A 13,213-nucleotide genomic window follows, 5' to 3' on the forward strand; every position below is an offset into this window, starting at 1 on the left:
GTGTTTGGCAGCGATGAGCAAAGTGACCTGGTGAATGTAGGACTTGCTCCATCTCCACAGCGCCCCCTTTCCCAGGAGCTACCATATATGTTTTTATTGCCCAGGTCTGCATTCCCACAGGCCTCAGAGCCTGGAGGGCAGCATGTCATTCTGCGACCTTGCAGCCCTGCCACTCTGCTTATCATTTAACTGAAAGGCAGCTGAGATCTGAGTATATTCTTTTCTTTCTTTCTGCTACCCCTAAACAGGGCATTAGGCATTCTAATGAACTCAACCATAGTTCTTATCTCATTCAATGAAAAATACAACTTCATTTGTCATGTCAGTATCTGATTCCAAATGACATTTTAATTTTGCTAAAGGAATTGATGAGAAGTGGCCACAGAAAAGGGACAAGCGAGCCCCTGGAACCCTTGGCCCACAGGAAGCCTGCCATCAGGCTTGCTGCGTATGCCATCTTCAATACCAGATGAACAGAGCAACTGACACTGTATTATAACCACACTGGCTTTGTTTTCACCGTTATCTCTAATAGGAAATTCTTGCAGCCCCTAAGAGAGAATATACTGGGATTCTCACACCGTCATTTTAAAACATTCCCCTGAGTTTATAGCAAGGACAGGAAAAAAGATACCTTCTTATTTATTTCTCACTTGTTGCTTTCAAGGTTTTTGTACATTTATCATGTCCCTTTTTTGTGATATTCACATCCATTCCATCCATAGGGTGGGGAAATGGAGGGTAGCAGACCCTGTCAGTGCCCAACCTGTGTGCCCTCCTAGTCACTATTCTGGAGCTCAGGGAAGGCTTCTCACGACAAACACCATCCACCTGGGGGATTTTTGCAGCTGCAGGAATGTGTTCAGTCTTCCCCGGGGAGAGCCGTCAATGACTCATACACAGGGTTTCTGGGTACATGGCCCAGCTTGCAGCTTCCTCACCCCTCAAGGAGGACCTCTCTGAGGTGTGTTCTGTTAAGTCTCCCAAAGGTCCCCAGTGGGATTGAGCCACCAGAGCCTAAAGCAGTAACCTGCCCATTAACATAGCCTGAATTGTCTTCCTTCCCTGACTCACATTCTCACTCCCACGCAGGGGCTTCCTGGGCTTACCTCCTAAATTAACGACTTACATCTAAATCCTTGTCTCAGGGTCTGCTTCAGGGGAAGCCCCACCTAAGACACTGGGGAACCAGAGAAGATTAATATGTGCTAAATGCCATACCACTCCTTACTGGAGAACCAGGGCTGGGACCCAGGGCTTGGGACTTAGGGCATATTTACCAAGTGAGGTTGCCCCTTGCCAATGGCCAGCACATTATAGAATTGGTCCCAGGACTTTTGGGCAAAAAGAAGACATGATAGACAAAACAAAGTCGTGAGATGGCTACTCCTTGCCTTTTAGGGAACCAGTCACCACCAGCAGCAGGAGGAAATAAAAACAAAACGAAGGGCAGTAATTACCTAGCATGACGAAAGGGACTCCCAGGAAGGTGGAATTGTATTTCCCACCAGTAAGATTGATGATTCCGGCCGCGGTGAGAGTGGCCAGGGTTATGGTCACCAACCCGAGCAGGCCCAGCCAGGGTTTGCTGCGGACGCAGTCCTGCATTGAGCAGCACAGGATGGCCATGGTGACCACCAGGATCAGGCTGGTGACCAGGTAACGTTCCGATACACGGCTGGTCTTCTGGAAATCTTCCCTCAGTGAGGAGGACGTGTAAGGGTACATTTTGACTTTGCTATTGGATTTCTGGAACAGTCGGACAGTGTCGCAGAAGCTGGACTCCCACCTCTCAGCCACCATGTCATTGAGACTGTTGATTGACTGCAGGTAGTAGGTGAGCTGGACGGCCTCTGCGGATTTTACCCGGTCCTTGCTGTGCACAGTGACGCCTCCAAGCTGGTGTCCGTTGTACACTGCCCTCCCATCCTTTAAGTGAGTGATCGGGTATGTGATAGCAAAATTGGTCCGGTTGGTGGCCCGAGCATTCTTTAGCTCCTCCAGAACATGCACTATGTCATCCACGATGCAAGTCTTATCATTATTCAGGATACATATGTGGGCGAACGTGTAATTAAAACCAGGCCTTGGAACCTGGATCCTGGTCACAGCAGCATGCAACTATGGGAGAAAAAAAATGAAAGTCAATTTATTATTAAAAATAAGACATCAATGCATGATATTAGCTCTGTGGATTCAAATATCTCTATTTGGGGTGGTGGAGTCACTTGGGTCATCTCCAAGTTGAAGAGTTCAAATGAAATGTTATAACCTTATGATAGAAATAGGTAGTAAGGATGCAAAACCAGCATCAGCACAACTTGGGAACTTGTCAGAGATGAAAACTGTCAGACTCTACCTCAGACCTGGTAAATCAGAAATCTCTGGGGTGGGGCCCGGGAATCTGGGTTTTCACAAGCTCTCCAGAGGATTCTGATAAAGGTACAGTTTGAGACGAGCTGGGTCAAAGCACCAGCATTATTTCCACATGTTCTCTTCTTTATTTGTGACTCAGTTGGTCTATAAATGTCTGAAAATCTCACATACGACCACCGTCTTGAAGATGTAATGTACCAGGTGAACTAAGGTACGACTTCTTGTGGAAGCCCATCCTCTGCTGCCAATTTCTAGGGCCCCTAAATGACTTCCCCATCCAATTCAGTCACTTGGTGCCATAAAAGAAAAGAGGCTCACCTTGAGGGACCTCATATTCTCTGGCTTTCCTTGTCTGCTTATATTGGAGGGGAGACGTAACTGCAAGAGTCTGGCTGGGCTATATGGCGGTCACGCTAAAGGAGCACAGTGGGATTTATTCTATACACCTCACCCCAAGTCAGATTCGCCATGTTCAGGCTCCATACACCTGTGATCAAAGCGGACACTAGGAATACAAGCGCTCATTTAACAACTCCTACCATATGCCAGGCACAATTCTAGGCCTTTTATGCAGATTAACCCATTTCACCCTTACAAGAAACTACGATGTGGGTACAAGTACTAGGCTCATTTTACAGATGAGGAAACAGACGGTTGCTTGCCCAAGGTCGCACACATTGTAAGAGAAAGAGAGAGCTAGGCTATCCCAGGCAGCCTGGCTCCAACACCTGTGCTCCTAACCCCTGACCACAGACCTCTAGGCTAACAATGCCGGGAGTTGAGTCAAAGTTCTTGCTAGCAACTAATGGTTAAATTGGGGCTTGCCCTGCCCAAGTGCTAAGGTGGCCTAAAAAATCACAAGTGCTCAAGTTCAGATATGTAGGAGTATATGTACTCTACAGTCTAAGGTGAGAAAATAAGCCCTTTTCTCTGTAAAATGAGTCCAGTCTGCAACATGAGGCCAGCGGTAGACATGTAATTGAGTGTTCAGTAAATGAGTGTGCCTGTGCCTCCCACTGAGTGGGCTCTCGCAGGAGCAGAGATAGCCACTGTGTATCTAATGAAGAAAAACATTTCATATGCAAAGGGAAGGAAGTTTAACATCCAGTTCTACACCGTGACTGTGCCATTATAACTCATAACCTTCTGAGCGTCTCCATGACCCTGATATATTTTCTCTTACATCTGCTCTAGATGGATTATTTGTGAAGACATTTTGCTGTGCATGTGCCAGGGTGAGTGGGATATTTATTATGCTTTTTGAAAATGTCGGAGGGGTACCAGCTGGCAAAGTCCTTTAGTTAGCATAGAGCATGAGTTGTTAATCCTAATTCTCAGCGCACCCTCCCCCACATCTCCTCATGGGCACCAACCGTCAGGTTCAGGAAACACTTCACCATATTATGTTTGGCTGAAATAATTTTGAGTTCTTTCCTTCACTCACACACACACACACACACACACACACACACACACACACACACACACACACACACACACACACACTCTTGATCTCCCAGAGATACCGAAGAGATTATTTTCACAAAACTCTTACCATCTGCTTAATTTTTGCTTTGGTGCTTTGGGATTAATGATGAACAAAATGTCTTCAATGATTTTAAACTCTGTGTCTTTTTATCCATTCTTCTCTAAGTATGGCCCAGTGAATTTTGATTAAAAGAACTTCTAACTACAAAAAAAAAAAAATCCCAAATATAAAGTTATTTTAGGGGAGAGAAGAAACGAGAGGAATTTAAAGACAAGAGAGAGTTTTGATTAAGTGTTGAAAGAAAGACTTTGGGGAAAGATTCAGAATAGGCTAGAAAAGGAGTGGTATTGAAAGCATGCATATGTGTAATATTTAGTGCATTGTTTGTTCCTATGAACAGTCTAATAAATCTCCCTTAGAGTGATTACTAAATATGTCAAGAGAAAGATTGCCAAATAAGATGGTGTTAAGCCACAGGGCCAAACCCAGTTATAGCAAGGGGATATTTTCCATCCATTCTCTAAAGCGACCATGCCCTGCTGGGTGGGGAGTTATAAACTATTTAGTGATCTGCCAACTCTGCAGATCTGCTGCTCCGATCCTTGGGACCACAGACCAAAGAAAGCAGACACCCTGTTAACTCCTGTACCACCAGATCATAGGAGGGAGACTTGGGAAAGCAGACCTTAGTAAAGTTTGAGAAGGAACGTTTCTTAATTCTCAGCACCACAGCTGCCGTGAGACGCAGCTGCTTTGAATTGCCAATGGAGAGGTGGGTAGAGCGTGTGTCACTCTTGCTTCTGAGTGGCAGAAGCATCCATAGAGGGAGTGTTGGCTGTGGCCACCCACCTGGCAGGAGGCATCTGTGGGATTCTACTGTGGGATAAGAGATGAGAGGATAATAAGAGGCATGCAGAAGAACCGGAACTCCTCAGTTCTGATCTTTGGTTCTTATGACTGCGTATCAAGCACGCACACGATGTATTCTTGGCCGCCTGCATAGCCTTCGGCAGGTATGCTGCACATGCTACCTGGATATCACCCTGTTAGGGTTTTAGAATGCCCTGATTTACTTTCCTAAGGGATCCCCACTTAGGACAGCAGACACATTAGTAGGCATTCTTAGATATATTCCCAGGGAAAAAGGGAAGCCAGAGATTGAAGCTATGCTCTCTCTCTCTCTTTTTTTTCTGTATACTTACTTTAAATTTCTGCACTGGGAAAGGAAGATGAAAATGATGACAGGTTAATTTATGGTGACTTCATCTTTGTCTTTAAATTAATGTTTTCTCTTGGGGCCAGAAAGGGGAAAGCAAGCCAGGAAAACATGAAAGCATGATAGTGAAATGGTGACTAAGACACCTCTGTCTACGAAACGGACAACCTCCAGCCACACAAGCTTGTTTTTTTTTAAAGATTTTATTTATTTGACAGAGAGTTGGAGAGAGAGCACAAGTAGGCAGAGAGGTAGGCAGAGGGAGAGGGAGAAGCAGGCTCCCCACTGAGTAGGGAGCCTGATGTGGGGCTCGATCCCAGGACTCTGGGATCATGACCTGAGCCGAAGGCAGCCGCTTAACTGAGTGAGCCACCCAGGCGCCCCCACACAAGCTTATTATTGAGCTTGGTAAGAGACCCTCAGAAAAAACAAGGGAAAGTGACACAAAGCAATAGTCCTGACCCTTAATACAGTCTGAATCTGTCATGTGAATCAACACATAATCCATGTTTCCATAACTATGTATAGATTCTAGATTATTCACTCAACACACATTCAATAAATACTCATCAAATCTACCGTGTTGTCAATAATAGGATAATTTCCCTGAATTTAGTGTGCTCATGCTCACACATGGAAAATCACAGGAAAGATACAGCATTCGAAACAAAGGGAATATTCTAACAGTGGACAATGCCAAACACTTTGTACTAGTAAAGCCCAATCCAATGTCGATCCTGATCACAATATTTTCTATTCTGTATTTGCTGCCAAAGAGGCCAGAACTGAATGTTAAATTGAGATTCATTCCCAGGCTCTGAACATACCATTTCAGTTGTTAGCTTCTTTGCTCTCATCACCCCTCAGGTTAAGAATGATAACAGTAATAGTACTACTCTGCTAAGCACTAGCAGTACTAGTACTACTAAGTACTCTTTACAGTTTTAACAATTTATTCAATATAAGACTCAATGGAAATGATTAAAGGATTATCCTCATTTTATAGCCGGAGCAGTTGAGGCCTCAAGGATGTCAATAGGTCACCTACACTGACCCAGTGAGTAAAGGGCAGAGGTAGGATCTTGGGGGTAGCGGGATGCATGGCCCTAGCCCAGCACAACTTTGAATGAGGACTAAGAGGATTTGGGGAGGGGTGAAGCGCTGTCAGCTCACCAGGTTCACATGACTGGCCATGGCTGTGATTGAGCTGTGGGATGGCCATACTTGGGGATCTGGGGTCCATTAAGAGAGACCACACGTAATCCAAACAGCCGAACCTCATCTGTAGATGGCAGCATTACGTGGCAATACTAATAGGTAGCAAAGGGGATGGGCTTGGAGCTTCCTGACTTTTCTTATTCTCTGTCCAGCCTCTGTAGTTGCCAGATAAAACTTTTCACAGACAGGCTTACCAAGAAGAAAGGCTGTGGGACACAATGGAATCCAGTAATAAGAACTTCTGGCTTCAAGTCTGGCTTCCGCTGCTTCCACTGCTTCCGTGGGAATGTCAGAGACCCTAGGAATGTCATTCCTTCAGGTCTCAGATTTATCAGTAAAAAACAGGAGGTTGGTTTAGCTAATCTTTACGGACAGACCCTTTTGGTTCTAACACGACATAATTCTAAGATGAGTGACATCCACATACTATACGATCAGATGCAAGGTGAGAGAAAGTTAACTTCATAAATATCAATTTGAGATTTATTATAGCAGCTTGAAGTATGCTTTTCCAACACACTGAAGTTCTTTTTAGGTCAATGACAGATCTGATAGTAGATGAAACCCAGAAAGAAAACCACAGGGTAGGGAAAATAGGTTTACTGAAAAAAAAAAAAGACTCCCTTCTCTGAGTGATTTCCCGTTACTGGGGAGGCACTGGCTCTTCTAATCCCCTTCTGCCAGAGCCTGGGACAAAGCCAGTGTAGGCTGCCGGTCACGACAGGCCAGAGTCTAATTTCCTCTCTGCCTCTCCTTGGCACACTCAGATCTTCCTCAGAAGACAGCAGGGGCACCTTGTAGAGAGTACAGAAGGGATCTGGGAGGAAGGAAGTGTCTGCTCCTGAGTGATGATTAACATAGGAAAAATACCTGTGGGTTCACAGGATCTTCTACAAAACCTTTCAGCTCCTCTTTGTATTTGTTTTTTATTGACAAAGGGTAGAGTCAAGGCCAGACGGCCACTCTGCCAGGCAGGGCAATTAACTGGCTCTGGGAGCAGCATCAAGCTTTCCCCAGCAACCTCGCCTGTGAGGAGAGAGCAGCAGGAGGTGAGGGTCCCCAGCTCCCTAGGGGGAGTCAGTCTTTATCAGCTGCCTTCCTTTCCTTGCCTCGCCTTCCTACCCCCTCCTTCTGACTGTCACAAATAAGTTGCACTCGTTAAAACATTTTTTAAAGATTTTATTTTGAAGTAATCTCTACACCTAACCTGGAGCTTGAACTTACAACCCTGAGATCAAGAGTTGCTTGCTCTGCCTGCTGAGCCAGCCAGCCGGGCACCCCCATTAAAACACTTTAAAAAGGGAGGTCGTTAGTTAGCCTTTCTAACTTACATCATTTGCCCCCAAGTAATTACCTTCAAAGTGACACTAAATCAAAATTGCTTTAAAAATGCTTTCAAGGAATATCTGGTTTTCACCCCCAAATGAAATCTTTTCTTCGTTGAATCCCTCCAAATTCCACGTCTTAATCTGGGTCTATATTCTGCAGCTGTAAATGGGTAGGAACCGACTGGCAAGGGATCCTCACCCGGGACACGAGAAAACACCTTGAAGTGGATGGACCTGGTCTCGGCAGTTCATCAATTACACTAGCTCCCTTGGTGTTATGTTCTGTCTTTGCATGATCTCACTCTCACCCACTCTCTTTCCTCTTCTTTTAATAGAAATGCATTACATCAGAACACCAGAAGTCGCAAGTTGGGGATTGTTACCGTGATTCATTTGTAGTGCAGCCAAAAGCAAGTTAGTCATCCCTTAATAAGTGAACAGAAATATCATTCTGCCTTTGAAACATTACATGTTTGGAGGACACCAAATTTAAGCTGTGGATATAGCCAAACAAGTGACTATCTGTCTACACGCTTCTTCTGTACATGTGTGCCCAGTGTTGGCCTGACCCGCTCTAGTGTCACAAGACAAATGGGTGCCTCTGTCAATACTGTTGTGTAGTGGAGCTCTGGGAGAGTGGCATGTGTCTGTTGTTCTCCTTGCTTTCCCGCCAGGGGGTAAACACTCTTGCTGCTGATGTTGACACTAAAAAGCAGCCAAGAGAGCCCCACATTGTAATTCCCCAAACAGGCTGTTTGTCTTTGCAGCCTTGGCTGAAAAAGCAATGCAGCTTTCGATCTGAAGCGAATAAATCTGAGATTTTAGAAACAAAAAACAGTAATGATGGAGGAAAAGGCAAGTATAATATCTCCTTGCAACTTTGGCCCAATTCCACATTGGTCTGGAGGAGAAAGACTATGTGGTGAGGCAGAGGTCCCGTAACCTCTATTTGCATAGTCTGGGGGAAATTTTCATGTGGTCTTAATTTAAAAAATTCCTTGATATCATGAAGACCCCTGGAAATGTGTTATGTTAAACTTTCTGATTAGAGTGGTTATCTTTTAATCCCATTGTCCTCACTTGACTTGCACGGTCAGGAGTAAGCTCTGGTAGAGCAAGTTCGTGGGTCATGAGTTTTGCTGAATATCTCTAAGAGGACAGGATGCCCTCAGAAATGGGAGAATGTTAAAGCTGATTGGCCAAGAGGCAAAGAAAAGTCCCAAAGAGCCACATGCCTGGGGAATATGCAACAGCAGTTTTAAGATTTGGTCAGGAGAACACAAATAACTCTTCAAGGGACCAGAAAAACAGAGTACCAAGGACATCCAAGTCTGAAAATGACCATGAACCTGAGTGGGAAAAGCACTGGATCAGGGGTCAGAAGACTGGAATTTAAATCCTGGTTTTATGTCTTGCTGATCACATGAGTTAGAGAGAAATTTTAAAAAAATGGGCCTTTAAGAACATATATCATGCCACTTCCGTGTTCTAAATCCTGCAGTGGTTCCTCCCAGCACCGAGAGCCAACACCTAAGTCCTGACTGTAACCAACAAGATGGTACACTGTCCTTGCTGACATCTGGGGACTCACGTCTCACCATCCGCTAGTCACATGGCCCATCCCTCTCTTAGTTCTGCCAGGAATGTCCTGCCTCCACACAGCCTTGCTTCCTTCACTTCCCTGCTCAGATGTAATTGGCTTCCCTGACCCCACCCCCCATTTTAAAAAACAGTATCCCTCGTCATCACCATCATTTTTTCTCACTTAAAGTTTTTCATGGCACTAGCTGTGATATGATGTTATATTATGCATCTCTTTTTGTTTCTTTATTCTGCTGCCCCCGCTAGAACACGAGTTAAGCCACGCCGGTGTGTCTGTCTATTGGGTCTACTTCTATGTAGATCTTCGCTACCTAGAACAGTTCCTACCACATATGCTCAGTAGTTACGGAGTAGACATATGAATATAATAATCTTGTGCATGAATGGATTTTAGTCTGTGTCATGTGCAAGAGGCGGGCCAAATGAAATGATAGAGTGTGTGCGTTTTGTAAACTTTAGAGGGCTATGCAAAGGTGACTGCAGTTATTCTACAGCAGGGAAGCACGGGGTGGTATTTCTTGTGGGAAAAGTGTCTTACAGCTGTCCACATATGACCTAGAGTTGATTCCTGATCATCCTGCAGGCCCTGATCTTTCCTGGGTTTTGACAATATCTTGTGCTTTAGTGGGAGGGACATGGGTTATGAGGTCAGATGCCGCAAGTTCAAATCCTGCCTCTGTTGGTGCTACCTATGGGACCACAGCAGACACGGCTGGGCCCTGCCCTTGTCCTCTCACGACTTCGGTGCAAACTGGCCTTCCTTCCAGCCTGATGCAGGAATACAGGGGCATTAACATACTATACTCTCTTAGTCCCTAGCAGCCTGGAGCTATGACTAAAAACAGTTCGTGTATAAATACCCCAGCTCCCGGTCCCCAAGGTGGGATGACTCCGGGGCACGTGTTCCTCACCATTTCCCAGAGTTCCCCGGCAGGATTAGGCTGCCGTTCCCCGGGGGGGGAGGAGGGGGTAAACTAGCTTGACAAGGACCTTGTAACTGACCGCTTGCTTTCCCTGTTGCATGTTGCCACTCTCTGACCAGTGTTTCCTGGGATTGTCTTCCAGATAGACTGCTCGTATGGAGTCCTTGACTCTGGGTCAACCTTTGGAGGAACCCAAACTAAAACAATGACTAGGCATTTAATTCCATTTCATTGTCTGTGAAGTGGGGTCATAGGGTCATTAGGAGGATCGAGTGTGAGAAGATAGAAAAGGTGTCTGCCCTGGCATTTATTATGCAGTAAGCCATATGGAATCGCCATTTGTGTAGGGAACAAAGTGGTTCGGTGTTGGCAATTTTATGTAGTTCACCAAACTGACCTTCAGTGAGGGTCTGTTCTTTCCCCCCTCTTGGCCCCTCTTCCTTTCCAAGAGTCCTGACAGAACCGGGGCTACCCTCGTTGGAGCACCAGACAATCTTATTTGGTTTCCAAGGTATAGTTTGGTGGTACCAGGACCGGCTTTTAGGAAAAAGACAAGAGTTCTGGGCTGACAAATGTCTCACACATCCACAAACAAGACTGCACAATGAGCCCCTGCATGCAGCTGGAATTCACACGTGTAGCAGTTTCGGCTTAAGAAAAAAAATGTAAAACATCATATAACCCACATCCCTGAAATACTTGAAACTGCAATAATTAATAATAATGTTAAATCTACAAAATTATGAAAAAGTGTCACCATCAGATGAACTCTGGCAATTTTTTTTTCCTTTTAACAATTTACTAAGTTTCTCATGAGCACTGAGTTTGAGCACAGTGTAAATTATATGGCTGATAAAAGAAGAAACAAGAAAAAAAGTTCCACCTGATGACGTGGTAATGGCCATCCTGAACGATGGACCGTGAGCTTTCTGAGGCTGAGCATGTGATGCAGTTCATAAACGAGTGTGTTACCTGATGCTGCATTTTTTCCACTGGAAATAATATTGTTTTTGGTTTTGTTATCAAGCTTCTCTAACAAAACTACTGCCCTTAAGAATCACAGAGTGATCCCGCCAGTGCCCTCCTTTTCCAGATCTGCAGAGGCCTATGGAGCAAATAGCCAAGGGTGTGATGGTGTCTGTGATTCAACGTGCCCGGGGCCTTGACCCTTCTGGAAGTGCTACTGCTGGTGGCCTACTTTGGCTTGGCGGACGTTGAATGCTGGCTCGGGCACTTGGGAATTGTGTGATCCTGGCCACAAAGCTGTAGCAGCTCTTTGTGCCTCACTTTCCTCATGTGTAAAGTGGGGCCTAGAGGGGACTATGAGGAGGACCTACGTAGTAGGACTGCTGGAGGGTAAGTGAGAAACTGCGTGTGAACTGCTCGATACTGTCTCTGACACACGAGTGGTACCCTGTATAGGTTTGTTAGCAAAAACAAAATGCCCCATTTCTATCCTCTCCTTTGCCTTGTCCCCCATAATGTCTTTTTCCTTTAACTGAACAACTGTTTCTCAGTTGTTCTTGAAAAGCATATTCAGTGGGATGTAAAAGTGACCTATTTGTGTTCGCATCTTCCCTGAGGGACTAAGGGGTAGATGCCTGCCTCAGTACACAGATTTGAAGAGAACAGCTGCGTTGTATGTGTGTAAAAACTGGCGCTCCCTCATTCCAGGATCAGCTACGGCCTGACACCATCCCACCTTTTCCAGGTGAGCTGCAGGGAACTGTGGGGTGGGGGGCAAAAGGAGGAAACTAAAAGGTTTGAAGTGCCTACTGCATGCTGGGTTTTGTGCAGAGAATGCTGCATCTGTTACCTCATTTATCCTTGTGACAACTCAGGGAGGTATATGGTACATTCACATTGGCAGGTGGGGAAACTGAGCCACAAGGAGCTTAAATAACTTGCCCCTGGTCACAGATTGAGGATGTAGATCAGTCTACATTTAAATCCTGGGCTTGGAACATTGTTCCCTCATGGGAGTTCCTTTGGCAGAGTAAAGACTTCACACTCTGATCTCTGTGCCTTGGCCACTGGGATAGTGATGAACCTGTATTTGGGTACTGGGCTTCAGCCCAGTCCAGCCACAACGAGAGATGTTTAGCATCAGTTATGAATTGAAAGGAGTGGTGATGTAGCAAAGTCAAGGGGCCGAACATGACAAAGCAGCCTAGCAGAAGCAGCAAGATTCAAGTACTGAACACTGAGGCCCAACCAATGCCGGATATTTACAACAGAAACCTCAGGGAGAAGCCACAACCCTGTTACCAATGACAGGCATGTACGACCCACTGGAGATGAAGAAGACAGATGTGTAAAGAGATGAGACTTTCATCAATCCAAATAACATCCTTTCTGTCTTGCATGTTTCCTGTGTGACTACCCGCCTCCCATCCCATGCACACGCCGAAGGAAAAAGGGAAAAAAGTGCTTTACAGAACATACTAGTGGAAAGGGCTAGCAACTTCGGAATTTATTGCAAAACACTAGGCTGAAGTTGGGGATGCTATAGGATGCAGGTATCATCCCTCCCCCAAGGCTGTTTAACACCAGAATATATATGTTCCATGAGGGCAAGGACTCTCTTTCACTCCATCCCATATCCCTGACACAGACGGGAAGCCCAACAAAGATGTACTGACTGAACTTTCTGTGTTTGTTCCTTCTTGCTGATTTACATTTTCTCTGGTGACACTGAATGATACTTCATTTGTACCCAAAGGCTACTGTGCTACATGCATATCATTTCCATCTTAAATAAACAGATGACATTGAATTTAGTCCTGTCACTTACACACTGCAGACAAATGGCTGATCTCATTAGATAAATGGATATGGTTAGACTATAATCTAAAAAATATAAGAGCAGAGAAGCACTTTAGGTAGGAGATTGGTAACTGGAATAATTATGTATTATACTTCATTATAGAGTAGTTTGAAGTTTTATTGTGTATTTGTTTGATTTCTGTTTTTGAGGGGAATTCTTTTTAAATACAGAAATGTTTAGAGACTAATATAAAAATGCTCAAGTACCTACATCTAGTGTCATTCTATTTGAAGA

At 44.9% G+C, this 13,213-nt stretch overlaps 1 protein-coding gene across 1 annotated transcript in view; it reads right to left on the reverse strand.

Moving 5' to 3' along the window:
• Nucleotides 1–13,213, reverse strand: part of PTCHD1 (patched domain containing 1) — a 51,268-nt gene that overhangs the window by 11,786 nt on the left and 26,269 nt on the right. The window contains exon 2 of the mRNA XM_027607444.1: nt 1,461–2,121. Within this exon, the coding sequence (XP_027463245.1) occupies nt 1,461–2,121 (661 nt within the window). The remainder of the gene's footprint in view (nt 1–1,460; nt 2,122–13,213) is intronic.

The sequence above is a fragment of the Zalophus californianus genome, chromosome X, assembly GCF_009762305.2.
Source record: "Zalophus californianus isolate mZalCal1 chromosome X, mZalCal1.pri.v2, whole genome shotgun sequence".
NCBI classification, from domain to species: Eukaryota; Metazoa; Chordata; class Mammalia; order Carnivora; family Otariidae; genus Zalophus; species Zalophus californianus.